General features: G+C 41.6%; 2 protein-coding genes and 1 long non-coding RNA gene across 4 annotated transcripts in view; 1 reads left to right on the forward strand and 2 right to left on the reverse strand.

Annotated features, from left to right (window-relative positions):
- LOC130535200 (NAD(P)H dehydrogenase [quinone] 1-like) overlaps positions 1 to 26,320 on the reverse strand; it is a 164,623-nt gene that overhangs the window by 41,206 nt on the left and 97,097 nt on the right. The window lies entirely within an intron of this gene.
- On the forward strand, positions 6,440 to 23,373 carry dop1b (DOP1 leucine zipper like protein B). Of its 2 annotated transcripts, XM_057049567.1 has the most exons (38): positions 6,440 to 6,621; positions 8,309 to 8,486; positions 8,596 to 8,777; positions 8,864 to 9,034; positions 9,637 to 9,826; positions 9,941 to 10,039; positions 10,330 to 10,453; positions 10,537 to 10,646; positions 10,870 to 10,981; positions 11,071 to 11,191; positions 11,276 to 11,395; positions 11,497 to 11,605; positions 12,120 to 12,347; positions 12,433 to 12,707; positions 12,779 to 13,182; positions 13,267 to 13,538; positions 13,724 to 13,876; positions 13,998 to 14,098; positions 14,959 to 15,149; positions 15,246 to 16,827; positions 17,026 to 17,125; positions 17,218 to 17,409; positions 17,496 to 17,618; positions 17,691 to 17,825; positions 17,910 to 17,965; positions 18,044 to 18,148; positions 18,416 to 18,486; positions 18,558 to 18,713; positions 19,624 to 19,706; positions 19,780 to 19,889; positions 19,963 to 20,112; positions 20,672 to 20,733; positions 20,833 to 20,961; positions 21,048 to 21,184; positions 21,254 to 21,309; positions 21,393 to 21,536; positions 21,624 to 21,756; positions 22,334 to 23,373. In XM_057049567.1, the coding sequence occupies exons 2-38, from the start codon at positions 8,349 to 8,351 to the stop codon at positions 22,595 to 22,597; spliced, it is 6,888 nt and encodes a 2,295-aa protein (XP_056905547.1). In that variant the 5' UTR covers positions 6,440 to 6,621; positions 8,309 to 8,348; the 3' UTR covers positions 22,598 to 23,373. The 2 variants fall into 2 exon arrangements, with proteins under 2 accessions (XP_056905547.1, XP_056905557.1); XM_057049577.1 differs by lacking the exons at positions 6,440 to 6,621; positions 8,309 to 8,486; positions 8,596 to 8,777; ... (1 more) ...; positions 9,637 to 9,826; positions 10,330 to 10,453.
- LOC130535403 (uncharacterized) lies at positions 23,019 to 24,439 on the reverse strand. The gene is made up of 2 exons (XR_008953111.1): positions 24,198 to 24,439; positions 23,019 to 24,049 (listed from the first exon to the last, which is right to left on the reverse strand). It is a non-coding gene; the product is annotated as an uncharacterized LOC130535403 (long non-coding RNA).

The raw sequence follows: 26,320 nt of genomic DNA on the forward strand, positions 1-26,320 counted from the left end.
AGAGGTTATAAGTCAGCGTTCACCTTGACTCTCTGTTTCTTAAGACAAGGAATCAAGCCAGACATCTTGGAGTAATAATGGAGTCAGGGTTGATCTTTAACAGCCACATTAGGACAATAACAAAATCAGCTTACTACCATCTGAAAAATTCACAAGAATTAAAGGATTTCTAACTAAATATTTGGAAAAGCTTGTTCATGCATTTGTTTTCAGCAGGCTTCATTATTGTAGTGGTGAGTTTGCAGGTCAGACAGCTGCAGCCAGAGTCCTCACTAAGAGAAAGAGGGTGCAACACCTTGTCACCTTGTCACCTTGTACACCTGTTCTTGAATCAAGGCACTGGCTGCCTGTGTGTCAAAGAATCGACTTCAGAAGCTCATCTATAAAGCACAGAAGGGTTTTGGGCCAAAATACATTTCAAATTTCCTTGTACAAGGTGAACATCCAGACCGCTCAGGTCCTCAGGAAGAGGTTTACTCCTGGATCCAAGAGTCACAAGCAGCTTTTAGTTACTATACTACTCACTTGTGGAACAAACCTCCTGAATGCCTGAACTGCTGTCACACTCAACTCTTTTAAATCAGACAGAAAAACTTTATTATTCACCCAGATATTCATCCAATAGTGTATTTTCCTTTTGTTATTGTTGTTATTTTAATAAAGGCTTTATATTATATTGTTTTTCTTGGTGTTCCCTTTGTTTTTTCTAGTGTAACTCTGTTTTATGCTATGCACTGTAAAGCACAATGAATTGCCTTGTTTCTTAATAGTGCTGCAGAAATAAGCTTATCTTGTTTTGTGTGGAACGTCTGTGCCACTGAGCAGCATCTGGTTCATGGATTGTCATGAAATTACATTTTATATAATTTTATTTCTATACACATATGTAACTAACGTTATAGATGTTCCTGCTGGGCTCTTTAATGCATCAAAAATCCTTTTGATAATCAACACCAAGGTTAAAAACATGGCATTTTACAGTGGCTTATACTGAGAATTCATAATGAATGGCTATTTCAGGGCCCAGCAGGATACTGGTGAGAAAAACAACAACTTCTGGAAACTCAACAGCACATTGCATTTTAATTGGTTGTTAGTCGTTAAAAATAAAGGCTTTCACCTTTAGCTAGAATCTATCATACATCAAACATTTTCCCAGCTGCTGCCAGTGCTGTGACTTTGTTGATATTGATTTTGATGTTCAAGACTGTCTTTTGCTTATTAACCTTTCAGTGCCAGTATGGGGTCAAAGTCACAGCCACAGCTGCATGAACAGAGAGAGCCACACTGTTAAAACAGACTTAGAGCTTTAATATTTTGTGTCAGTGCTCATCGAAAAAGGATTTGGAGTCAAGACAACATTAAATTGGTTAAACAGAGATGCCGAATCAGTGGTCGCATGGATGTTTCAAGATTGGAAGTAAAAACTATGATGAACTTGATTGGTTGATTGATTGATTACAGCTTGGAGCAGCTTGTCAACGAGCAATGCGTTAAAAATGAGATGAAAAGCAGACCCAAGGGCCAGCAAATATTTAAATGTTGGATACAATTTCAGGTGATTTTTTTCCCCTCTACAACACAGTCAAACAAGCGTGGAGAGCTCTTTTTAAATACTGCATAGTTTCTCTGTGGTGGTCCTAAAAATAACACATAAATTCTGATGCCAGAGAAGAAAACAGAATAAAAACAGGGGGCTGACAAAGGCATGTGTACTCAAATATTGCAATTTATTTATGATTATTTTTGGAAGCAACTTTGAAAATGGTTCCCACACATTAGAAAGAGGTCAAAGATAGTAAAAGGCAACAACTCAGATCCACTGAAACTTCATGAGACTTCATAAGAATCCTTTTAAGAGACGCTCTGGCTGTAAACAACAATCTACAGAAATATTTACATCAATATTATTGGCATTACGCATTCCTCTTCCATCAATCACATATGAACCAAGTGTTCCCATTGGTTTTCTTAACATCTATGTGCCATAAAATATGAAAAAAGAGAGAACTTGATCTGTTGATTGAAATTATCCAGGAGAGGTTTAAGATGCTGAAAAGATATTAAATTTTAAAAAAGCTGCTACATTTGCAATTAAAAAGATGAGTTTCCATTTCAGAGGTATGCTCTTGTCTTGGAAACAGAAAAGCAACATTAAAAATAGCGTACCAAAGGCTGGTAAACTTACATACAAAAATATCTCACAAATTCTTCATGTAAATGCCCAAAATGTATTTTTCTGGTCAATATCTGGAGGTGATGGGACCTTAAGGTCTCCTCTTTACATCATCATGAACCGCAGAAATTAACTAATGAACAGCAACTTTTCTGATTTGAATTTAAATAAAAAATATATTATCGGGGTATTTGTCTCATATTAATAATCAAGAAAATATTGCACAACTCTGTAAATATGAAAAGCATTATACCACTTCATAAATAAAAAGCACTAACAGAAGTGTAATAACAAAATAATATAATTGTGGCGTGAAAAATGTTACATTATTAGTTATTTTTATTCTCTTAGATTATTTCAGTTCGAAGTATTCTAACCTGCTCATTTAATAAACATTAATAAATAACAGCTAGAAAACTTCTAATAATGTTTCTGCATGACTGGGATTGTTTGTCAAGTTTGTTGGTTGTCATAGATTCGTGTTTTGAGGTTTACCTGAAGAGTTTTAGTGGTTTCTCTTCTTGCGGTCTTTTCTTCTCACTCCCTTCGTGTGACTGTAATCTTTCTCAAGGTTTAGATCCCAGTGTGGTCTCTTGAGGTTGTAAAAAAAACAACTCTTACTCATGTTGCTGGATGTGCATTCGTTTGTCTTGGCTGTGTTTCTGACAGTATGTCTACGTTTTCCTTCATGTCACTCTTGACAAAGTACCTCCTCTGCTTCCAAACATTTCTGCCGATGGTTGCCAATAATGCCAATTCCAATGGCCCGTGCTCTTCATTCCACCACCAAAGACTTCCAACTTTAACGACAGTTTCTGTGAACCTACTGAATCAAAATCAAAACCATATTATAACTACAAGAGTCTTACAGGAAATGTTGGAAGTCTTTAACAAGTGTTGGAAATCTTAACAGACTGAGTGTGAAGTGGGGTAAATTGGGGTAAATCAGGACTGATGGAATCGATTCTACTCTATTCAAGCATGGTTTACCTTGCTGAAGACGGACATTAGAGGCTTTGTTTTTCACATTCTTCTAAATCCAAGTGCAACATTTAATATCATCTTATGGCATTTTAGCTTGATTCAGTATGGCATGGTATGGCCTGCAACATTAACCTGAGGCTGCTGTTGCCCTTTTATCTACCGGTATGTAGAAGAGATGGTGATGAGTTAGCTCTGTCTTAGCTGTCTTACTCAGGAGGTCTGGACTGTGTAAATGAGAGTGTTTGTTCTGGTGCTTTCTTTGGTTGGTATGAAACAAATAAATAGGATTTTAGTTTTGGGGGGAAAGAATTCTGCATAAAACATTGAGCCCTAGATCATTTGTGACAACTGACCTGGTGTTTCCAGCCATCCAAAGCTTTAAATTTAATATCAGGGTTATCGTTTACAGTTTCTGCCCCCCAACTAAACCCACCAGCGCTCCAGCGATTCCACCCTCAGTGGAGGCAATTGTGAGGACTTGCCCTCTCCTTTTTCACTTCTTGTCGATTGGGTTTGAGCTGTTTACATGACATTTGGGTTTTTTCAAATAAAAATTTGTTAAAAGAAAAAAGGCAGACATTTAGATAGATCGCACTGCTTATGTGGCTAAACTTCCAGAGCATCTCAGACCAATGACCAGCAAGGTCAGAGGACAAGAAGAACAGTACAGGTTCTGCACAGAAACTAGGTTTCACCAAGAGAACGCAAAAGAAGAGTTTGTATAATAGAGGAAAGAGAACAATCAGGTGTCAAGTACAACATGAACACAGCGTTCATTTAATGGCAGGTGATAAGACAAGTGAGGACATGCCTCCCCACCCCAACATACACACTCTTACACACATGGACAAAATTGTTCCATCCAAGCCACCTTTGTCCAGTATGTCTGATCAATTAAACACCATATTTTAAGAAGCTCACAGGAAACACATTATAAGTGCTCAAAATCATTAATTATATATCCATATTCATTATATAATAATGGTGTCCTTCATGGGATTGATATAACTTTAACAAAACAGACAGGCATACTGGAAAAACAATCCCCTGGAAGAGTTACAATGACCCCATTGTTCCCCCTCTCTCACTCTCGTCCAGGTTGCTGATTAGAAACAGCAGAAACTGTTGTACGCGTACGGCGGCGAACGCATGACCACACCTCCCGCTTTGTGTCAGGCCACCTTTGACTTGACTGGCTTTAACATAAACACTGAACAGGCCTCACAGGACTATTAAATGACTGTACATGCCTGATTTTCCCTTGTTAATGTGTTTGAGAGGTGATATTTGAAACAAATCCAACAGTTACATAATTGTGATTATACCAGCTAGTTTTGCTTGTGTTGCTACTTTCCAGGCATTATTCTTGAGAATAGAAGTTTACGCCGGTGCATCTTTTAAGGATGTTACGATATTTACAAAGGTAAACAGTGGATTATATTACATAACATTGCCAGTGAAGATTTATCTTGCTTGTCTGCAAAAATCGATGAGACAGGAACTTTTTTTTCTGCTTATATATTATCTTTGGTTTAGTTTAAATAGAGACAAATTCTATTTGTGGCACCTTTAAGGGTTGCATTGCCAATGGGGGATTTAGCATAAATTAGCATTCGATTATATTCTTCAAAAAAAAAAAAAGTTCAAAAGAGGAACCGGAAATGAGTCGCAATCTAAGAGGAATCCAAAATAATAAAATGACCACTTTTTCACAAATGCTGGTGGATTTCCAAAAGGATTTTTGCCAGATAAAGATCAAAAATAAAAATCATTTCGAACTAGCACAAAGTCCTTCCAAACTGTAATAAAACTGCAGTGTGTTTTAGACTTAAACCAGCTGGTACTTTTCAAAACTGCTGTGCATCACCCTGCCATTAAGATAAGGCTTTTCTATTATTAGACATATTTTCCAACAGTAAATAATGTATTAAGTCATTGGGTCTATTAATAGATGTTAAGTTCCAGTAGTGGACTTGTGTTCTCTGTTGTCTAGTTAACTGCAAAATACAAACTAGATATAAATGCATAAATAAGCTTGAGGTAATCAGTATCCTAGAGGCTCTTCATCTTTTGCATATCCAAAACATATAACAATGTACACCAAAGGATTTAGAGCCAGTGTATTCGCTGATTATTTGATGTCTCCTCCCTTGACCTGGCCTGACCTGACCCCTCACTTAACCTGCACTTCCTTTTATTCCAGCATCATTCTTTGTTTCATTAAATGATAGTATTGCTATATTATTCTGAAACATTGACCTCAGGTTGGATCCATTGTTGCATTTCATTCAAATATTTAAGATGTTCTAGCTGAAGTACAGAATGGATTGGTGTTGTATATTACATAATTATATGTTGCTTTATGATGACTATCCAAAAACACAGATCATGTATGCTTATGCACGTAGAAAAATTAAAGTAATATTTTAAACGTGATTTTATTCCCTCACAGACCAAATGGTCAAGCGAACCTGTGACAAGATGCTTCTTTAGTTTGTGCAGGAGCGCCACTTAAAGGTGCACAAGTGCGACGCAAGTGCTCGCTCACATTTTTAACAGAACTGTGTTGTAATTACACACACACACACGCACACACACACACACACACACACACACACACACACACACACACACACACACACACACCGGGACACAGATAATTTACTTTCATTTATCACTTCACATTATGACAATAATAACAGTGTCATACCAGTATTTTTTTATTTTTTTCATGACAAATACAGGTCTTAATGTGGAAGGATGAACGTCCATCCATCCATCCATCCATCCATCCATCCATCCATCCATCCATCCATCCATCCGTGCATCTCTAGAGAAGGATAATGTGGACCAGTCCAACTGTGGAATGAAATCGTATTTTCAAAGCACTGTCATACCAAATATCACGCCAAACTCACTTGTGAATTCCACTAAGTGCAGCCTCAGCTAACCGCTGGATGACTTTAAACCACTCTCATACGCTGGACTTGCAACATTGTGGAGTGAAGCGAGACCTGTAAACTCGGCGCAGCCTGGACTAAACCAAAGCCTGGGAAGTTATCAACATGTCTGCGTCAAGCTCTCAGTTCTTGACTGTGTTAGGAGGAAACGGGTTTTTTAGTTTCACTGGGCAGGAATTAGGATAAATAACTTGTATATTTACACACAGTCGACGGTTTGAAGGCAAACATTATTTCTTGCCTGGAGGGTCCCCGCCCCACCCCTGCACCAGCGGAAAATGAAGCGTCCCTGTGGCTTCGGCTCCGAATCAGCTGAGTTTGACGATCCCGCCCCCTCCTGGTCCTCCAGGGATGGTCACGGTACTCAAGCCATCCTGAATTAAGTCTTTACTGCTGTCGTTTGAGCAGTGTTATAGAATGAGATAATGCCCGGTGTAAAACAGCCGTCTTCGAGGAGAATTCCATTTTATCAAAAGAACCTTTTGGGCTTTTCCGCAGTTGGTGAGTGACTGATGCACCTGGTAGCTAGCTAATGTTTGCGTTACACGCTGTCTTTTATGGAGCGACACATCCCGCTGTGAAAACACCGTCCACGATAAGGCTGTCGGCTCTGTTGCTAGCTAGCTTGCTCAATTTTGGGGGGTTTGGGGTTGAAGTGAGGCCAGGCTGTACGTACACCACCATGACTGATTACTGTCCAACATATGGGCTAATGTTTTGGGGACGGCGGTGATGTGACTGGGCTGTTGCGTAATGCCTTCAGCCGTATTCTCCATCATTGCTGCTGCAGCCATCAGGGAAATATTGTGCCACATTTTGCTGTCACCTTACAGCTACACACTGTCCTCGCTGACAGCATTTAATGTCATGCCGACACACTGCTGACACGGTTTGTTTTTGCTGCTGAACCACCTGGGGTGTGATGAGGAAGTAACAACGTGCACTTGGGTCATTTGCATTTATAGCTGTCGCCTCTGCTTTCGTGTTAAATTTACTTGTAGGGCGTATTTTACATTTTGGATTTTTTTTTTTTATAAATAGCCTATGTTTATTTAGGCTTTATTTATTGTGCCACTCATTGAATATGTGTTATTCGCATAATTGTTTCTTCCAGTGAAAAAGAAACAGACACATTCTATTCAGTTTCATCAAAGTGCTATTCTTGTTCCAGTGAGCAGAGTTCAAATCATCCACAATGCAATATGGGACCAACAGCTGCTGTGTTATTAAGAAACTGTTCAAAGTTGCTTAAATTGCTACTTTAAAGAACATCTACTTATTAGGCTGATTGTTGCAACACAATATTGTCTTGCAAGTTATTGGCACTGATTTTGTTTTCTATTCTGTATGTGGTTCATGTCTGAAGAGTATAATAAGTAGAACTGAGTTGTGATCCTATTAGAATTGTCATTTCAAGAAAACATTTTGCCAGGTTCACCGACAAAGGTTACAGCAGAGCCATGTCCGATATAGAAAAACTAAAATTCAATACAAATTTTCCATATTCATATTTTCAAAATAAGTTTTTACCACAATTTAAATAGTTTTTCCCAATGGTCTGATCTGTTGTGACTTAAGCTTCCCTCGGCACGTGTTGCTGCATGATGATAAAGCCTGAGCTGAGAGCTCAGGCTGTCCAGATGTCTGTCCTCTCCTAATCCTCCACTCAACTCCCCCACCCATCTCTTAGTTTAGTTTATTCAAATGTACTGCATTCAAACAAGTGAACAAACACTGCTGCTTTTTCTCCATGGTAACTGTAGTTACCAGTTCCAGTACACAGAGGAAGTATCTGTTTCTGCACTTCCCCTCTGATCTTTCAGTAGTCGTTTAACTTTGATTCAGACTACATAAAGCTGTCGCTGCAAAACACAAAAGTCAACGTTAGGCAGTTAAGTGTAACCTTTGAGCTCTGAATTAATTCCTCAGAGGAAAAAAACAAACCAGAGGCAAAAGATTTCTCTGTTGGGCTGCACATAGTGTATAATTTGTTTTTCTTCCGAGACTAAAATTGACTTAAGTTGTCCCACTCAACGAAACAACAACAGGGGCTTGTTGGAATATTAGGTAATTGTATTAGCTGTCTCTGCCGGGGTAAACACACAGAGCCATTCATACAAGTGACGCAGGACGGACACCTCCTGTGAGCTTCTTTTTTCTAAACTTTTCTTGTTTTGTTTTTTTCCAGGAGTATTATTCTGAGCATGTGTGTATCATTTTAACGTGCCATGGATCCTGAAGAGTTAGAACTGCAGAATGACTACCGGTACCGCCACTATGAGGGGGTCATCGAGAAGGCGCTGCGCAACTTTGAGTCTTCCAGCGAGTGGGCAGATCTTATCTCCTCCCTGGGTAAACTCAATAAGGTACATTTATCATATCTTTCCTCTTTTTTCGCTGTTATTTTGTGAGCACGTTTAAAGAAACGTGTGTCTTGCTTTAAAAGCACCAGTTTGACCCCAATCTTTCTTTTAGGCTCTGCAGAGTAACCTCCGCTACTCTCTCCTGCCTAAGCGGCTGATCATCGGGAAACGCCTCGCCCAGTGTCTGCACCCAGCTCTGCCCAGCGGAGTTCACCTCAAGGCTCTCGAGACCTATGAGGTCATTTTTAAAATCATCGGCACCAAATGGCTGGCAAAAGATCTGTTTATTTACAGGTAAAGCCGACGGCTCCGAGATGAGAGCGTGGTGATGATTTGTGCTGTACATTTTTGGTAAAAGTTAGTGTTTTTCTTGTTTTCAGCTCAGGATTGTTCCCACTCTTGGGGCATGCATCCATGGCAGTGAAGCCTGTGCTGCTGAAACTTTACGAGCGTTACTATCTCCCACTGCAGAAGGCTTTACTGCCCAGCCTTCAGGCCTTCATCACTGGACTACTACCAGGCCTGGAGGAAGGACTAGAGGTCTATGACAGGTACACGCTGTGTTAAATGGACCAAACACATCATCAGATGAGCAAAACTAAAGTCAAAAAATTCAGAATCCATCTGACTGTATGGAATTCTAACTGCAATCTATGTTTGGTTCCTTATAAATTATTAATTCCATCGATTATATCTCTCTATATATAATATATAGATATGTTATTGTCTTCAAATTTAGACCATCCAATATTATAGCGACACCCACAAACTAAATGCTGATGCTAGGGAAGAGTTTTTTCTTAAACAATTGTTAGTTACAAATATTGAACTTGTCATCGGGTTTCCCCTGATGGCTTCTTTCTTATCTGCAACTTTATCTCAGTATTTTATCCCCTGATACTTGCACACATGACCAATTCCAGACTTAGAAGAAGAAAAAGGGCAGCCAGGCTAAAAAGTCATTTGGCCAAACCTTTTGTCTTCCATTCCCCCCCCCCTATTTCTGCGTTCTCTGTTGTCCACATTTGTCTGGTCGTCTACAGCACCATCCTTCTAGTAAACAGCATAGTTTGTGCTCTCCGTTCATTGAATGGAAACATGGCTGTCGATCGTGAAATACATAAGATCTGTCTCTGTTTTGTCTTCTTTTCAGGACGGATGCTTTGTTGCTCAAGTTGTCCCTCGTGATGGGTCAGCAGGTGTTCTATGGCGCCCTGTGGGGGAGTGTCCTGGTCAGTCCGTTGGTCCGACTGCCTGCATCCGTCTTTATTGTCACACATTTTGACCGCATGGTGTCTCTACGTCAGCAAACACACATGCTTGGCCACGATCCCCGACTTGTGGTGAGTTTCTGCTTTTGGACCTTTTGGACTCTCTGTAATGGTGTTTTTGGCACCATAATTTACTTATTCGTGTTTCATTTTCTCATGAGCTGTTTGGCTCCTTCTTATCCTCAGGTGAAGTCCCTTTGTCTTTCACTGCAAGATTCAAATGTTCTCGTGCAAAGAAACATGCTCGAGGTCCTGCTCTACTTCTTCCCCTTTGCTGAACTGCTGGTAAACACACACCTAGAAAGTCTCACTTCCCATATTTAACAACTGCATGTTTTCAGCTAAGCTTGTGAGAAGTATATGGTGCTCCACGGGACGGAATAAGTTAAAGTCGAAGCAGGAACTGACGTGGCTATTTTAATATGCATTGCCTGATGTGTCACTATTGTAGTCGGCTAATCTTTGTTTAATCTGAGAAACCAGCTGTTACTGCTGGACATATTGCATTGCATGTATCATTTGAGACATTTCCTGAGCTGTTTTTCTACTAAAGAACTTGATTGTTGTTGGTTTAGGACCCTTTGGACCCCAGTATTGCCATCAGTACCAATGACCTGGTCACAGTTACGTCTGCAGCGTCTCTTACTCTGCTTCGCAGAGACATGTCATTAAATAGACGCTTCTACGCCTGGCTCCTAGGTGCAGATCATTACAGTACAGCTCCACATTTCATTACAGTAATTTGCTTCATGCAAAGAAATCATTTGTTTGTGTGTTTCCAGGTACAGGCATAAAAGGAGAAATGGTGGCACCACATTCTACACTCTCCACCACCTTAGAGGAACATACAGCCTTCTATTTCAACACCTACTCTAGGGATTATCTTGTGAAGGTATGCGGCTTGTTTTATCAGATTCAGAATTTTATCAAACTTAAAATGAGCAAAAATCTGATAAACTGGACTTTTATATCCACTTAATGTGACATAACAAAACTGTTCACAAAACACTTCTTAACTTTTAAACAACAGCTAAGAAACTGTTACACTGCTACGTAACTAAGTATGTAATGGAAAAAAATAAGAGTGTGTGATTGCTTCATTTCTGTGACTTCAGGCACTGATTAACATACTGAGTCAGAAGGATGTGGAGAGCGACCCTGAGAATGTGTCTGGATACCTCAGACCCTTTCGCCTCATCATGAGTCTGCTGGATAAACCAGATATAGGTACATACTGTAGCAATATGCAGCTTGACCAGAGGAGGAATCATTTCAGTATTGATTTCTATAAATGTCCCTGTCTGGCTTCTGCTCAGGTGCAGTCGTCATGAGCAGCGTCTTGCTGGAGGTGGTCAGAGCTTTCTACAAATACTGTCGAGAGATGCTGGGGGAACAGGTTATCATCAGCTCAGGCCTGTCTGGCAACCAACTGGCAATGTAAGACTTTTGAGTTGGAGGGGAGAGCAAAGATGTGCACTGTTTAATGCTAAAACTGAAGCATGTTTTTCTTTCCCTAAATAGTAAGATAAAGGACAATAAAAATGCCTCAGAGATTATAAAGACAGTCAACATGCTTGTCAGCTCCATGAACAGCGAGTACCTGTGGGAGTATATGACCCGACGTTTCTGCACGTCTCTCAGGTGGGCAGGACGACAGACCTCATTGTCTGATGTTACCTTTAAGAGAATCTGAGTCCAGCCGTAAACAGTCACTGTTGTGAATTCTTTGTCTCTCTATAAAGTAACAAAGATGACCCACCGACACCTCCTCGCCCAGACCGCTGTCACCAGGCTCCATCTGTGACCGAGATGTCCAATCTCATCATATTCCTTCTTGATGTTCTTCCACTGGTAAACAACAGTTCATGGTTCATAAAAGCTGGGATTCTAAGAATTCTGATATTTTTTTTTAATGCAATTTGTTATGAGATTTTATGTTATACAACTAATACCTACAAATGGGGAAATAAACCCATAAAAGGATTTTTGACAAAACAAACTGCTGTCATGTCACTTTTTGGTTTAGTATATTGAATAAAACAAATATTGACAAGCCTTAAGCACAAGTTGAGCAAAGTCCAACTCTCTTTGTACTTCTATCTTTGTGAGGACTTTCATTGCTTACACCTACTTTCATTTCATTTCACCCGGCGCCTAACCCTAACCATCACCTGCTCAACCTTAAAACCACATCTTAACCCTCACGCAGCCCTTTCAATTTGTGAGGACCAGTCAGTCTTCACTTCCTAAAAATGTTCTTAATTTGGTCGTAGAATGAGTATCTTGTATGTATAGGCAATATGTAGCAAGTACAAGAACACGCCCCAGAGGTTTCTTTGGTCAAACTAATTCTTTTTTGCCACAGGAGCTCTATGCTGATATCCAGTCCTTGTTCCTCCCTGAGATGCTGAGCACCATGTTGAAGGCTCTCTACAGCCACATGGACACTGTCAGTCTAGAAGATGTCACTCAAAGTCTGCGTGCCTGCTTCAAAGTCTTGAGTAAGATCCAAATGCCTGTGGCATATATGGATGTTGATGCAATGACACAATTGGAGGACACGCAATTACCAGAGGAAAGCAAAAAGACACAGGTTTGGCTTTTACCCTCTAGTATAACATCTTTTTCAGTTATTGTTTAGTGTTTAACTTTGCAAACTCATTGATTATACTCTATAGAACATGGCCAATGGTCAGATTCATGGTCCTGACGAAGGAGGGATAAACAGAGATGAGAGAGAGCCACTGAATGACCTGAACCCGACTCTAAGATCTGAAGACAGTGGATTGGGAATCAGTGCTTCTCCGTCAGAGCAGCATCTCTCACCAGGGACGGGCTTAACAGCTGAGGAAAAAGAAATTAATGAGGAAGGCGAGACAATGTGGAGGAGAGGAGGCAGTGTAGAGAGCCTGAGCCAGAGTTTGCAGGACATCTTGGCCTTCATAGCCACAAGGTAACCAACAGAGACATATATTCGTCTGGAACTTAATGTTAATGTGAAAAAAATTGTTTGCTGCTTTTCAGATACCTGTTGGTGCAAGTAGAAGATGTGAGCGCACCAGAAGAACTACCACAGTCTGACATAACCACCCCCATTGTTGAGCAGAAGACTCGAACGGCGAGCATTGGTGGACGGGAAATTAAAGACAAACTGACAGAACTCTTCACCCCTAACAAATATAAATCCAGCCCAAAGTCTGAGAGTCTCTCCACAGAAGCCCCCATAGAGTCGATAAAGCAGCAAGAAAACTCAGAGAGCCTGGAATGGGCAGTGGGCTACATGCCCAGAGGAAGATCAGAAATCTCCGAGGCCTGTCGACAAGCCTTTACAGCCACTTGTCACCTGCTGTTGGAGGGCACCACCTTCCCTGTTTACCTAACTGAAGAGGAGACTTGGGAGCTCTACACAGCTATGTTTGATCACACAGGTCAGTCTGTTAACAGAACATTTATGAGTAAACTGCCTTTAGCTCCTTTAACTTAGAAGAAGTTGTGATATTTGTACTCTACAGGCAGCAACACACACAGCCTGCCAACGTGGTTGAGGACTTTGATGATGTTGTGCAGCCTGTCCAGGGACTACACCATCCAGCACACTGCAGTGGCCTCCTTATTGGAACTTATCAATCACTCACAGTCCTTAGCACTTGTCATCCAGGACAAGCATAGACGCTACCACACAACTGACACCAACCCATTGGTCGGGAGGCTCCAGATGATCACCGTGCCACCCATCTATCCCGCCGTGCTTCGTGCTATAGAGGAGCGCACAGATTTCTATCAGGTGTGCCAGTAGAGAGTTTGTTTTTTTTAATTGATGTTAAATTAATTAGGCATATTGCCTTTTTATGGCTGTAATGCGGTTTGAGGCTATTTCAGTCATTTGTCATGCTCTCAATATCTATACAAACATCAGCTTGAGGATCTAGTTGCAGAAGACTAATTTTACATTCTTCTGCAATAAAACAGAGGGTTTCTCTCGTGCTGTGGAACCAACTAGACACAGAACGTCGCGAGCAGCACATTTCTTGCGTGGAGCTTTTCTACAGGCTTCACTGTTTGGCCCCGTCGTCATCCATCTGTGAAGACATCATCTGTCAGGCGCTGTTACACAAAGACAAGGTGAAGTACTGTTTGTTCACATCTTTAACACACATCACCTCTTTAAGTCAAACATATAAACAGGAAATATCACAGCTTTAGGAGAAAAGTCAAAGGTGTGTCTTTTGTTTGTCTGCCCCAGGGAGTGCGGCTGGAGGCACTGCACCGTTTCACAGTTTTATGGCACCTGACCAGGGAGATTCAGAACAACAGAACTGTGTCCCTCGATCGTTCTTTTGACCGGTTAGTAAGCAGTGGTCTCCGTTGGAGGGGGCTGTTATCTATCTGTGGGTGTTTCGTTGTCTACATGGGAAAATAGTATATTATTTCCTTCATTGCTCCACCAAAGGCGGATGAACCTGCTCCACAAGGAAATGTTAATTTCAGGGATAGAAACATGCAAAGTCGAAAAGGTTGACAAAGAAAGATTCAACAAATCTACGCAAACAAAAAAACCTTGCAAGAGTTGGTCGGGGTTGTCACGAGGGGAGAGTATTACAAGAAAAACAGTTCAAGTTTTTCCACTTAAATTATAAACTCATAGAAACCATAGCTTAAATTTGCAGATTGTAATATTAAGCATGCTGAGCTTATAGCATTTAAATTATTTATATGCTAATAGGCAGTATAATAAAAAAGAACTTTGGTGATAGATTATCCTGAAATGACAGTGTGATCTACGTATAGGCAACAACCTGTGTTTCTACAACAGAAGCAAAGATTCATCAAGAGTTTGTTCGGATGTGTATCTGCTACTCTACCCTCAGGAGTAGCCACAATTATTTGGCTGTCTCCGTATAACCCTTGTTAAAATTAGCCTACACAATGACTAGCGATCATGGCGATGTCTAGGGTGAACAGACGTCCCCCTTCACCCGAACATGTCCTCTTTTCAAGACCTAAAAATCTGTCCGGGTGAAATTTAAACCCCACAAACTCGTGTGGAGTTTTAACCTATTCCACCCTCCTCCGTTGAAGAGTTAGCCTTAACAGCCCCCCCCCCCCCTTTGGAAAAAATCGTCTTTTGGTTAATCCTCAAAAAACATAATCGTTATTTGCTGCCCTGTCCACGAGTAAAGCCATACATTTTCTGGGTATTTCAGGACTCTGTGTGTGGTGGTGAACAGTCTGAGCTGTACAGACGGCTCAATAAGCACAGCAGCTCAGCGATGGCTGATCCGGGCACTTTCCCTTAATGACGTGATTCGCATTCTGGAACCTATTTTGCTGCTGCTACTCCACCCCTCCACTCAGCGCTGCTCCATTCAGAGCATCAAACAAAATGTCACAGCTGGTAATGATATTTCTTCACAAACTGCATTATTGTTGAAATTACAATTTTATTCCGATTAGTTTCTTTTTTAATTTTGCTTTTGTTTGTTTCTTGAAGGTGCTTTGAAAATTCTAAGCAACAGAAGTCGGAGCTCGACCAGAACATCTGGGATACCAGCAGACTCCGTGGCAACAGAGATCACCAGCCTAAATTTTATGAATATTGTGGACCGGGAAACACTGTGGACTGAATTAGATAATGGTCCAGTATTCATCAAAGAAGCTGACTCTTTGGTGGCGTCTAGGAGTGAGAGTGAACAAACAGAGGAGGAAGATGGAGAGGATGAGGAAGAAGAGGCGGAGGAGAGTGAACACACCGAGTCGGCTGACACCAGTGGTGCTCACGTGTCTACTGAAGACTCCAGCTCAGGATCTGCTCTGTACCCCAACCCCGACGATGGATGCCTGGTCAACGGCCTGCAGAGGGTGGAGTCTGAACACACACAGGCATCTGACTCGCTGTCGAGCGATGAGGAAGACTTGGAGCTGGAGGCCTTGGCCAAGTCTCGCCTGCTGAAAGAGGAGCGTGAGAAAAGAGAGGCCATTGACTCCCTATTCCGACACATGCTGCTGTATCCTGTGCCTGGCGGCTGGTGCCATCTCCTTCAAGGCTTGGCGCTGCTGAACAGTCTGTTGAGGAGTGGCGTTGAGGGCGCTCTGGTGGATGCGCTGTGCACCACCTCTCTTGACACAAGTTCAGCAGCACATTTAAACCTGGTCTTTAACCTCTTACAGCGCCACCAACAGGTGCAGGATGGTCATGGTTTCTATGGGTCTCTGCTCTCTCCATCTTCCTCTTCATCCGTGGCCCCATCCCTGCTCATTGAGCTGCTAATATCCCTGTGTCTGCGATTCATGCGCTCTCATTATCCAGTCTATCTGAGCCTGGGTCCATTCGACCAACAGGGCAACAAAGAGGTTCAAGTGAAGAGTGTGGAGGTTCTCACAAGGATAGTAAAACAGCTTTGCTGTATGGCAGAGAAGCACGGACACAATGAGACAACGCTGGAATTGATCCGTAAGCTCCTCTCAGGATGTAAGGTGCAGGAATACGCTCTGCTTACTCTCTCTGCATCCATGTATGTCAGCCAGAGGGGTGCAGAAAAGGGACAGTCCAAGTGTTTGGAGCTGACAGATGGCGAAGGAGGCCTGTCAGAAGAGAGTCTGGTGAATTTTGGAGTGGGAGGGGGACCAGAACAGTACCCCTTACAAATGCAGTTGCTGAAACTCATCCAGGACCTCATAGTCTTGGAGTATCACATTTTGCCTGGTGGGGCTGTTTCTGCATCGGCACCGGCCGGATCATCTGGAGAGCCTCGTGATCATCTAGCTCCCAGCACTCCACTGGCTCGCGAATGGCAAACTGCAGTTCTTTTTCAGCAGTCCATTAATGCAGCCCAGTATGTCCAAAGTCACCCCATCATAGCCCAAGGAATGTTTGTGTCTGCTGCAGCCAGGGCTCTGCAGCCACAGTATGGCTACGCCATGCACCCCCACTGGGTGTCGCTGCTGTGTGCCTGTCTGCCGTACTTAGGGCGCTCCTTAAGCATCATTGTAGCTCCTCTCATCAATCAGATATGCAGGAACTTAGACGAGCTGGTCAAGCTTTGTGAGCACGATGGAGGAAAGCTGAGTCACAGGTATTCTTGCATACAGTTGTATCACGTATCAAAACTAATAATATAATTGTATCAAGTTTGAAAACCTAGAACTCTTATAGAATTGCAGTAAGTCTTGGTAGAGTTCAGGGACAGTTTTTTTTAGATTTTAAACCAAGAAATAAAGTGAAGTCAAGTTTGTGTTTTTATATTAAAGATTGTATTTCTTCTTTTAATCAGTCTGAGTGGGAAGAGGGAAAACATTGCCCCCGACTACCCTCTGACTCTGCTTGAAGGCCTGACCACCATTACACACTACTGTTTACTGGACAATAAGAGGGTGAGGAATGAAACAGACTTGCTCTCTTAAGCACTCTGGCATGTCACTTAGTTAGATCATATAATAAATGAGTCTTTCTTCTTTCCTTGTAGCCCCCGCCTGCCTGTGATCCTGGGAATATTCGGAATGCACGGAGTGCTGTAATTGATGCTTTACCAAACATGCTAAGTAGCATGGGATTGATTTGGGGAGTTGTCATGAGGGAAGAGCTCCATAAGCGTGCATCTGAGTCTGTCCAGAACAGGAGACACTCCTCCACTTCTGTCTACTTTAAGAGCACCAAGGTGTTTGTTAGATACACACAAATGTATGGCTCCACTCATTAATTCTTTTAAATATATACCTCAGTATCTGTTGTTGTAATATTTAGGTCTTACGGCAGCGGATACTGGCATTCCTCCTTCCTCTAACTAGACAGTACGGGGTTCAGCTCATGGCTTCACTGGGAGACGTGTGGAGCAGAAGAAAAAGCAAAAGGAGACTTAAAAACAAAGTAAAATAGCTGCAAAATAGCCCCAATTCTCTCTGAGCTGTTGTTGATGATCACTTGTGTTGTGATCTGTAGGTTTTACCTGATCCAAGCCAATCACATCTCATCATTGTGGATCTGGTGAAATCTTTGGAAACTTTGCACACAAGCACCATTTTACAACTGGTTAAGGAAGTGGTGAAAAAACCTAATCAGATCAAAGGGGAACAGGTGTGTCATTTCTTGTAATTCATTGTGTCCTGCTTTAATTCTATTTCTCCTAACAAATGTCTTCTTTTCATATTTCATGTGTAGAAGTCATGCCTGGTGGACATCCCCATGCTACACTTTATCTATGCATATATTCAAAGGTAATGGGGCGCATGTCATTTAGGGCACTGTGTGAAATTGAAAGACCATTGTGAAATCATTTTCTTTTCTGTGTGTAGCATTCCAGCACAGGCTGTCCAGGAAAACATTGCTAGTCTCCTCAGTCTGTTACGGGAATCTGTTCAACTCAACTTGGCCCCACCCGGACACTTCTTACTGCTGGGGTCAGTATTTACAGTTGAAGTGTAATCTTAAATATGACGATGGCATAGACATCTGGCAGGAGAGATTACGACTAACGGGTTTGAAGATTTCTTGTCTGTATATCCAGGACATTTCTGTATGCTTGGAGAGTCAGATTAAAACGCGTGTTTGTAATGTCAGACAGTATTTACAGACAGTAACAAAGAATCAACAACTATGTCATTAAAGAAGAAAAATACCTGTATTTATCATTTTTGGTATTGATTAAGATTTTCTGTTGTTGGCAGAATTCTCAATGATGTCGTCAATAGGCTCCCCAACCTCGAGAATAAGAAGGACACAAAAGATCTGCAGGCACGTTGCAGTCCTGCAGCTTATGCTGAGATTGTGAGATACGGTGGTTACACTTGCTGATTTTTGTGCAGGAAGTGACTCAGCGCGTCCTGGAGGCGGTTGGAGGGATCGCAGGGTCGTCTCTGGAACAGACCAGCTGGCTGAGCCGCAGCCTGGAGGTCAAAGTCCAGCCGCAGGTGCATCTTGAAGCAGAAGAGCCTGATGACGCAGATGTGGATGGAGACCACGATGGTAACTTTATATTTCAATGACCGCCAGTCGTTACCTCATCTGCATTTTCCTTACATCAGTATATGGAAGGCACAATTTAGTCTGGTTCCCTTAATTGTGTGGTTTTTTTCAAGGCTGTTGCTGCAAATATGAATTACCACATTTCCCGATTACATTAAAATTATGGTTGGAGGTAAGTAAAACGTGTGAGGGTGAAGTTTTGATCGCCCGCGCTGTTCGTTCACTAGACTCAGATCAACCACGCAAACAACAGGAGTCCTTGCAAGGGAGAGCTGAGCAGCAGTTCAAGCTTCCTCTGTCAACTCTGCTCCTCCGCTGCTCGCTCACCTCTTTTATTGGTGCAAACAGAATGTGTCCAAACAAGATCTCATATCTCATTGCCTTCTGACATCTCCACCCATCTTAACGAGCTTCTCTAATCTTGACCAACAGGATGCATCTGGGTGCTGGGCTTGGTTAGAAGCAGCTTCAGCACTTTTGCAAAACATTCTCATGATCTTCTTCTCCTGTCAACATTCCTCAAATACTCCAAATCTACATACCATAGCATATAAAGAAAATACTAATAACAACAATGACAATAATTCTTCTCACAAACGCAGTCTTACATGAATGAAGGTTTTACAGGTTAGAGTATGCTCCCTCCACTGAGTGTGTCGCATATTATGTAAATGTCATTATTATTTGATGGGGACTATATACTTAGGGAAAAGAACATATAAGCTATAGGAACTTCTGTGGACCTTGAGATAGCAGTGATGAGTCTCTCTTGAGAGGAATATTAGAACTTACAGTTCAGTAAACACTGATTCCATGATGAACGATTTTAACGCTTTATGAGCACCTTTTACTCATGTATGTTCTCTGTTGCACTGCTTTACTTTTGAACTTGTCTTTTTTTTAAAATCAGAGCCGATTGCTCAGGCCAGCACGATGGTTTCCTCTTCAGCACCGTCAATTTACAGCGTACAGGCTCTGATACTTCTGGCTGAGGTAGATTTTTAAATATATTAGAATCACTTAATCTTGGAATTTGCTGTTTGTGACACGTCTCATCTCTGCACAGATCTTGGCTCCTCTTCTGGACATGGTCTACCGTAGTGATGAGAAGGATAAGGCCGTTCCTCTCATTTCTCGTCTCATGTACTATGTTTTCCCTTACCTTAAGAACCACAGGTAACCAGTATGGCCTGTTTTAAAATCAACAGTCTGTTCATACTCCTCTGACCTGCACTTTCCTCTCATCTAGTGCCTACAACATGCCCAGCTTTGAAGCAGGAGCTCAGCTGCTGAGCAGTCTGAGTGGGTATGCGTATACCAAAAGGGCCTGGAGGAAAGAGGTCTTTGAGCTCTTCATGGACCCCCTCTTCTTCACCATGGATGCCTCCTGTGCTCCCAAGTTAGTGTGTTTATTAGATAGATATTGTTTAAGTGCAACCCACTGACAAATACTGTGCACCACAACTAGTCAAAGTTTGAATTGTGAGGTCACTAATCTCTTTTTCTTAAACAGTGTTCTATTCATAGATTGGTAAGCAAATGTGTGTCAAAGATCGCTCATTTTTCAGGTTAAAAGCATGATTTGAGGTTTCATAGGCTCTAATAGCTGGGTGGGAAATGAAAGTTAGAAAGATGTGTTTTATTCTCTGTATTTAGCAATGTTGTCATACCTCAGCCTCCCGTCTCTTTGCCTTTACTTGGTGGAAGCAGAATTTACGCTTAATTTCCCCATAAATCGTCTGTGAATCTGGAGCTCGTCTCTTATGCACATGGTGTTTTGTGTGGAGCGCATACCTGCAGCCGCTCAGTTCACTAGAGTTGGAGTGTAACTGACCCACAGGTGCTTTCAGAGGAAATCTGTGCAGAGAGAATATGGCCTACACTGATAACACACGTCTGTACAAAGATCTCTTCTGTGTCTAATGCGCTGGGCTGGCCTGTCATGTTTGCTTTGTCAGATGGAAGGCCATTATTGACCACCTGCTGACTCATGAGAAGACCATGTTTAAAGACCTCATGAGTAAGTGTATTCTCTATTACTGTCACTGAAGCCATAAATAAAAGCAACGTTGACAAAAGGAGTCAAATAGGCTTAAATTTGGCATTTCTTGTGCTTTAGGCATGCAGAGCAGCTCATTGAAACTGTTCGCCAACGTGGACCAAAAACCCATGCTCCTGAAACGTCAGGCATTTGCCATGTTCAGTGGAGAGATGGACCAGTATCATCTTTATCTGCCCCTCATTCAAGGTTGGTGAGCCAGGTTGTGTGTTGTGATCCGGTTCACTCCAGCGGGTCAGACGTCAGTGCTTAAGCTTTTCCCTCCTTCCTTTCAGAGCGACTCACTGACACGCTGAGAATGAACCCCAGTGCTGCCGTTTCCGCCCAGATCTTCTTAATGTTTCGTGTTCTCCTGTTGCGGATCTCATCCCACCACCTCACATCTCTTTGGCCAATCATGGTCACAGAGTTGGTATGTTTCCACCCTTGAACTGACGTTACTCACAGAGCTACAAGGCTGATGGCAAACCTTTCCCCCCAGATTCGAATCTTCACACGTCTAGAGAAAATGTTGCAATCAGAGAAGGACATCTCAAAGTAAGTTGATGATTTTACACAGTTTTTATGAATGCAGCGCTGGCACTCTTTTAAAATGTCTTTTCTTGTGTTTTCACACCAAGACTAGCTAAAGTGGTGCGCGGCGCTCTTGACAGAAGTGGACCGGTGAACTTTACTCAAGCAGACCTGGACATGTACCTGTCAGCCTGCAAGTTCTTGGACACCTCCCTGGCGTTTCCTGCAGAGAAGATTCCTCTGTTTCAAATGTAGGACCAAAGTGCCCTCCTTGAGCAATACATCAGTTACACTACCTATTTATAATTTTACACCTCAATTTTCTGTTCTCCTTTCAGGTATCGTTGGGCTTTTGTCCCGGAAGTGAATGTGAACCACTACAGCGGGCCAGAGACTGCGCTGATTGAAAGTGAGCAGGATTGTATACCCCATGTACTAAGAGCACTGGAGGGGATACTGCAGCGATACGGGGTGAGTTGCACACTTAGGAATTTTACTTTTTAAAGCGTGATACAAGTATGTGAATTATGGATCTGTACGGTTCTGTTTGCTTCAGTGCAGCATGTTGTGGAAATACATGTTCTGTCTTGGTGGGCAAAACACGTGGCATGAGGGCAAAGGGTTTATTCATCGGGTGAATTATATAAGCGTGAGACAGAGCAGCTCACCGGTTGTGTCAACGAAGAAGAAATTGTCAAAGTGTCTGTAATTACTGAAGAAAAAGCCAAAATACAACATTGTTCAAGATGATGAATGTAGCGCTCCATGGAATGTGTGGCTAGTTGAGGTAGCTAACTTTTAATAGTGACCATCACTATTAAAACCTCGACTGATGGACACTGACAGGGAGTCGGCTGTGAAACTATTTTACAGTAATAGAACAGACGGATTTGGAATGAAGTGTTGTGCATGTGGGTCATTTTCAATGTGGAAGAATCAAAATTTGTGTAGATGGTGCTAATTACTAACTATGGTATTACACAAATGACCACAACATCCACATTACTCGCTATTTTGTGTGTCTCATGTTGTTGTGTTGTTTTTGCAGACAATGAATGGTCTAAATGAGGAATCTACCACAGAGCATTTGGAGTTCCCCCTCCTCACTCAACGCTCCCTGTCCTCCATTACCCAGCTGTTGCCTTTCCTCCGTACGCTTTGCTGTTCCTTCCAGAGCAACCCCTCTTACAACCACCTCATGTCCCACTCACCAGTCGCAGATTATCCACCAGCCAGTTCAGAAAAGGTCCTCAAGAATCTGGAGAAAATCACAGAGGAGGAATTTCTGGACTTGCAGTTCCAGGAGCGCTAGAACTCAAGCGTAGAGTTTCCCAAACTAAATCATCATTTCTGACCTGCAGCTAGATACCTACCAGAGGTGCACCTGTATTGGGGGAAAGTAGAATTATGTTGTGTTATTTTGTGTTATGTTTTACTCATCTGTTCTCCAATCTATTTGTGTTCACGTGAGATGCTTCAATGCTGAATCTGACTGGGAAAAGCTGAGGCACTTTATTGGATTTATTTTACTGGAGTTTTAGGATTTAAAGGAAAAATAACAGTAATTAATGCCAAACTCCTGTAGATTAAAGGATGACTCTTGTTCTTTTGGCTTTTAGACTAAATCTTCACACAAGAATCGTTAACATAACCTAATATGTATGGGTATATATTGCTAAATATATAACAATTTCTCTTTGACTTGGGGCTAAGCTAAAGCTTCAGTGTGAAGATTTTTTGTGGTGGTTTGTTTTATTGCCTTGTTCTTACTTGTTAACTACAATTACATGTGTAACTAAGAATGTAACATCTCCAGTTCTCAGTTCTAATAGTTTGTTCTCAGTTCCTGGATTTGTCATGTGAACGTGCAAGCTCTTGGAGAAGATTATGTGATTTGTGCACATTCAGAAATGCTGCTGTACCTCACTAAATTATTGCTTGTTATTTATGGTGTTTAAGGGAAGTCTGTTTTTGGTGTTCTCGGGCTTTTACATTTGGCTCTCTAAGTATTTTATTTTGGATTAAACAAATGTTTCCATTTCTGGATTAATTGAAGGTTTATTAAAATAAAACATTCATCTTCCTGTGTTTTTGTTCAGCAGCCTCAGACGTTGGAGGGTTTGCGGTTTTCCTCCCAGATGTTTGATACTCTGCTCTAAACTCTCATCTTTTATGCAAATGTCTTCCATGGTCTCAACATTTCATATTATGTTCAGAGCTGCCAGTTTTCTAATGCTGGTGTGACTTCAGTCTCATGTTCCTGCAGAAGAGGAGTTTAAGCGTTATTCCTGGGGGAAAAAAATCCCATCGAATGGTCTCAAAGTAGTGTATTTTGCCATAACATACTGTATTTACTATTTTTGCACAGGTGATTTTAACTTTTGTTTTTTATTTGACAAAAATCACAAATACAAATCGATAGAAAAACCTATATAACTGTGGTTTACACATAAAAACAAACCAAACCTTCCTGTTGAAATCACAGAAGTTAAACACTGTGAAAAGAACAGTGGGGTCATTAAAATAGATATTTTCTTTCTTTAAAAAAAGAAAATAAATCACCAAGCCCTCTATCACCACAATCCGACTTCATGTAAAAGGTATTAAGACCAATCTTCACCCTGGCTCAAAGGTCCCCACCTGTATTCCGAAATGCGTAATTTAAGAGCAATGCGCATGCGCCGTGCGTCACTCCCTGTTTACACGAAGGCGAAACTAGAGAGGGGCGATAATGCAACTTTTGGCATCTAATTGACACCGTTAACTCAAACCTCTACATTCCGGAGGCCAGTTTCAAAAGTTTGCACCGTCCTCTTGTAAACCAAAGGCACAAATTTCAACGAAATCTCGCCAATTTGGGCTGTTTTCGCGTTCGTGTAAAGGGGTCCTTTTGGGCCCCAGTGCGCCATTACGAGACACAGGGGAACTTGAGATCACAAAAATATTGTCCCCAAACCAATTCAAGATGTGTTAATAACTAGAAAACAAAACTATACAATTTCTCAACATTTGATTTCTTTGACAGTAGTTTCAGTTTCGGAATTGGGACACGCGTAATTAAGGTATTATAAGGGGTAGTTAAGGTATTTTAATATTTCATCCTAGTTCCTTAGACACTTTAAAGATTAGGAATAGGATCAGACAAGTGTATGTGTGTGTGCGCGCGCGCGCGCGCGTGTGTGTTGGGGATGGGGGGGGCGGGGTTACACACAAAGTCCCTCTCTAACCACCGACACTGCAACGGTAAGAAAGGAGCTCGTAGCTGCTGCCAACACACTTTTAAAAGGCAAAGAAAGTCCTGAGCTCAAGGCCAAATGGTGCTATGGCAGATACTACTGACAACAAATGGTGCTGTGGCAGACACTACTGACAGCCACCCACCCCATAAGACCGGCTCTGCCAGTGGCGTTTATTGATATGGGCGGTGTTGGCAAGCACCCAGGGCGCACCTGAGCATTTTATGCATTGACTCATGGCCCGTTGCCATTATCCCTCAAAATGAGACCTTAGTGTCCTTGGACCACAGTCTTGTCAAGCAAAGTCGTTTATGACTAAATAACCGTGTTTCTATTTGATAGAGAAATCTGGCCGTGTATTGCACAAAGATACAGAAAGTTGCGTAACAAGATATAATAGCAAAACAACAGTGACTCACCGATCAGCTCAGCTATGGCACTGAAGGGCCAGGTGTGGCTGGTAGAATTTGTGTGAAGAAACAAAGCTGCAAGTCGGGAAAACAGAAAAAATAAATCAACATAAATCTAATAAATAGGGTTAAATTGACGAATCCTTTTGATTAATCCACACGTAAAATAATCATGGGCACGCAAAAGGGAATAAATATCACTGTTGCTCTCGTATATGTTGCCAATGTATATGACTGACTGACTGACTGACTGACTGACTGACTGACTGACTGACTGACTGAATGAATGAATGAATGAATGAATGAATGAATGAATGAATGAATGAATGAATGAATGAACAGCAAGGACCAGCTGAGTGCAGCTAGTGAGCAACAGGGGGAGAAGTTCTCTGATTGGTTGGTTGAGGTGGCTTCTCAGATGCTTTATCATGGGCAGCAGGACACTAGAGATCCTTTTCCCTGTGGCACCTTCTGGAGACGCAGCATCAGTTCTGGAGACTCCAGCAGGCTTAATAAACTGACCGGTAATCAAAAAAGTAATCAGACAAAATCTGGAGACATTTGAATGAGAGATGAGAGGTCACTGATAAAAAACTGCCCTTCTTCCATCCTGCCCCCTTCATGAGGGATCAGAGAGGCAGCGGAGGTTACTCAGCACCGGTGCCACAAAGAACACTACGACATATTTCTGCCATGTGGTCACTACGTTACAGACCACATCAGTGCAGCAGCCAAATGCTTCGACCTCATTTTCAAACTGCACATATTGTGTTGGTCTAGTTCATTTTATGTAAATACAAACATTATTCATTCACCTTTATCATAAAGTTAAAGTGGCAACTTTTGCTGTATTTAGTGTAATTTTGCCTTTTAGTATTTGCTTTATTGTATGTTGTCTTTTTTTTCTCTGCAGTGGGATTTTCTGATGATGATTGCTGTAACAAAATTCAGATTCCTTTATTTGTCCCACATGGAGAAATTTACAGGGCAACAACAGCAAAAACACGCAGGAAAAAAAATGAAATAAGAATAGAAAATATATTTTATAAAGTGTGTGTACGTGTGTGTGTGTGTGTGTGTGTGTGTGTGTGTGTGTGTGTGTGTGTGTATGTATATATGTATGTATGTATGTATGTATGTATGTATAATCCAAGATAAATGGATAATCAGCCTTTTGTATAGGGTGAGGCGTATACAATATGCATATCAGAAATTCACTTGCAGGATAATTAGTTCTTGATAAAGATAAATTTATTCGTCATATGCACCGTTATATGCAGTAAAATGCGCAATGACAATTATTTTTTGTACATTCTGCAATTGGGAATAAACGCAGTAACCTAACCACACATCGCAGCACACTAAAAATCTATTAATCTATTTTGTTCG

This window comes from Takifugu flavidus, chromosome 1 (assembly GCF_003711565.1).
Source record: "Takifugu flavidus isolate HTHZ2018 chromosome 1, ASM371156v2, whole genome shotgun sequence".
NCBI classification, from domain to species: domain Eukaryota; kingdom Metazoa; phylum Chordata; class Actinopteri; order Tetraodontiformes; family Tetraodontidae; genus Takifugu; species Takifugu flavidus.